At 39.3% G+C, this 3,064-nt stretch overlaps 1 protein-coding gene across 1 annotated transcript in view; it reads left to right on the top strand.

Annotated features, from left to right (window-relative positions):
- Positions 1–2,117, top strand: part of LOC107094065 (extensin-like) — an 8,919-nt gene extending 6,802 nt beyond the window's left edge. Inside the window, exons 5-7 of the mRNA XM_015389471.1 lie at positions 669–960; positions 1,046–1,179; positions 1,647–2,117. Of these exons, the coding sequence (XP_015244957.1) occupies positions 669–960; positions 1,046–1,179; positions 1,647–1,894 (674 nt within the window). The 3' untranslated portion in view covers positions 1,895–2,117. The remainder of the gene's footprint in view (positions 1–668; positions 961–1,045; positions 1,180–1,646) is intronic.
- The last annotated feature ends 947 nt before the right edge of the window (positions 2,118–3,064 follow it).

Below are 3,064 nucleotides of genomic sequence, written 5' to 3' on the forward strand. Positions count from 1 at the left end.
CTCACGAGGCTAGGGGAAACCATATCTGATGGGGAAACGCAGCTCGACATAACAGCGGTATTTCCATCTGGAAAAGGCTGTTTTGCCGCTGGAGTCCTCCTCACTCTCCGCACGAGTCCTATCATGAAAAAAGGTTAATTGTGCGACCTGAGCAACGTGCAGTAACGGGGTGTTGGCAATGGTAACTGCGCTATAGTTACACTAAGAGTAATAATTTTGATTACTCGTTACTAAAACAGGTAACGCCGTTAGTAACGCCGTTACTTTCAATGCTGTTACTCCCATCACTGGAAATCCCTTCTGTTTTACTCAAAAAAGTTAAAAAAATCAATCCACTGGACTTTGTTTCCAAGTTTGAAGACGTTTCTCTTCCCATCCAGGAAGCTTTTTCAGTTCAAAATGTCAGTTTTCTAAAAAGAAAGCCTTAGAAAACATGTAAATTGAATTGTTTTTGGTCTCCTCAATAAGGTCGACCTCAACACTACTTCGGACATTTTGAAATTGAAAAAGCTTCATGCATAGGATTGGAAACAAAGTCTAGTGGATTGTATTTGACCTTTTTTGGAATGACTATGACCTTGATGACTGAGAACCTTCACCAGCAGACTGCTGTTGTAAAGTTTCAATAGAAAACGTCTTTTCCCTTTATCTGCCCTCCTGTTGCACAGAGATTCCTGTCCCGCCTGAGTTTTCAGAGCCTGACGCTACAGACGCCGTCGAGTACGATGATCTGGCGGATGGTTTCTCGCAGGAGCTGCCGGTTTCTGAGTCTGGGAACGAGGAATTTACTGGCGCCGACGTTCCAGATGAACCACGGCAGCCAGAGTTTTATAGCAATGGGATCAGTGAGCCAGAAACTGAGGTCCGCACCGAGACGCCGCATGAGGATGACTACCGATGTAATCCTCCGCAGGATCAACCCCTGCAAGCTGCTCCAAATCACTTGCCCCCACAAGACGAGTAAGATTATTTTTAATGCATTTAAAATTGAATTCCAAAAAGTGATTTGAATGTTTCAGTGGAATGAACATTTTGTTCTATACAGCCCTCACACAATATACCGCAGCAGTTTGAACGAAAGCAACGAAAGCAATGAAAACTTGTACGAGGCGGTGAGGGCGTCTCCTGGGAAAAAGAAGGGGAAGAACGGTGGCAAGAAACAAAAAGGGACCCTTAAAAGTAAGACTTATCCATCACTTCTCACTCAATTCATCCACTTTAGCAAAAATTGACTCCTTTACCTACAATCCACAAGGTTCTAATTCACTCTCATTTCATGAAGAGTCATATAAGAAAAGGCTTTTAAATTTTGAAGAATTGTCTGGGGAAAAAATCCATTATATAAAACAGAAACCAGCAGACATATATACTATATATGGACCAAAGAATATTCAACAAATAGAAATCTACAAAGTTTTGACCTTTAGCAAATGCACAACTTAACGTCTGACCTTGCTGGCGTGCATCTGCTCCTCTGTCGCATGAATATATTCTGCATTTTAAGCCAGGCATTTACAAGACATAATTTAAACATTTGGGATGTTCTACATGTATTTTTTTTTTTTTTCAGATTAATAGCATTTTATTTAAAAGAATCTGTCTCAGATTTCTGCATTAACCTTTTGTTTTGTTTTTTCCCTCCACAGACCCATATGTTGAGAGTACACAAGAAACGGTAGGAATTATTCCAGCTGAACTCCTTCAGCTTTTTTTTTTCATATTTTGTCACGTTGCAGCTGTAGTTCTGTTTTGGAGGGCAGACCTGTGTCACCTAGATTTGCATATTCAGAAACTTCTTTTTCATCTTTTACATGGGAGTGAAATTTTTTCTCTCTTTGGTGTCGTTTTCACTGTAGCTGTCTGCTTAGAAGTTTGGTTTTCTGCTGGAAGGTGAATCTTTATCCCCGTCTCTAATGTTTTGTAGCGTCTAGACATTTTTTTCTAACCTCTATTTGACTCCATCAATTAACATAAACTCTGAGCAGCATCCCATTTCCTGCTGAATAGAATCATCCACACAGTTTCATAGAGCGCCGCCACAATTCAGCAGATGGATGCTGTATATTTAGTGATTTAGTGCATTGCATGTTTAGCGCATAGACCAATAATAATAGTGTGGGGTTAAGGGTCTTGCTCAAGGACCCAGAGTGGCAGTCTGTGGGAGTGGGGCTCAAACTCAGAACCTCAGGATTGGCCATCTCTCCCCCACAATACACTTGTGTTTGTCTCAAACTACTAACAGTTTTCTTTTTCTTTCCATAAAAGGTAGATTTTTGAGATTCTCCCACCTGATCTGTGAATCTCTCCAGCTCCTCCAGAGTTAGCATCACCATCATAGCTAATTCTTTGACAACTCCTCACATGTTTTAATTGGATTAGGTGCGGACTTTAACTAGGCCATTCTGACCGATAGATATCATTAGATCTGTTGACGACCTTTGCATACATCTTACATTTTTTTCAGACAAATTTACCAATGTTCTTTAAGGTGTTTTAAAGTTTGGGAAATATTGTTTTATAACTCATCACATCTTAACATGCACTGGAAAAAATTTAAATCTATATAAGTCTTTTCTTTTCTTAAAATAAGTGCATTTCTTCTTGGATTGAGGAGGTAAAAGACACATTATGCCAGTGGAACGAGACAATTTACATTTAAAATAAGAAAACAGAATTGCATTTTCTTATTTCAAGTGTATGTTATCTAATTATCTTATTTTAAGAGTGAAAATAGTCATTCCATTGGCAAACTATCTCATTTACCGACTCATTTTAAGGATAAATACACTTAATTTAAGGCATCTTTAATTATTTCTAGACCGTTTTTCCAGTGTGTTTCTTCCTGACCCGTCTGCTGTTCCTCTTGATCTTTGTGATGCTTGTTAGGTTTATTCAGTGATTATAACATTAATGTGTGCTTATGAAACATTTGTGCGAGGGGATGCTCCACTCCTGTGTCATGATGCAGTCAGGAGACCATCCTGCCTCGTCATTCTGATGGAGCATTCTGTCTTCATGAACTGATCAATTGTTCTGTCAGAACAATACTCTGTTTGTAACCATG

The sequence above is a fragment of the Cyprinodon variegatus genome, unplaced genomic scaffold (genome assembly GCF_000732505.1).
Source record: "Cyprinodon variegatus isolate N-32 unplaced genomic scaffold, C_variegatus-1.0 Scaffold461, whole genome shotgun sequence".
Lineage (NCBI taxonomy): Eukaryota > Metazoa > Chordata > Actinopteri > Cyprinodontiformes > Cyprinodontidae > Cyprinodon > Cyprinodon variegatus.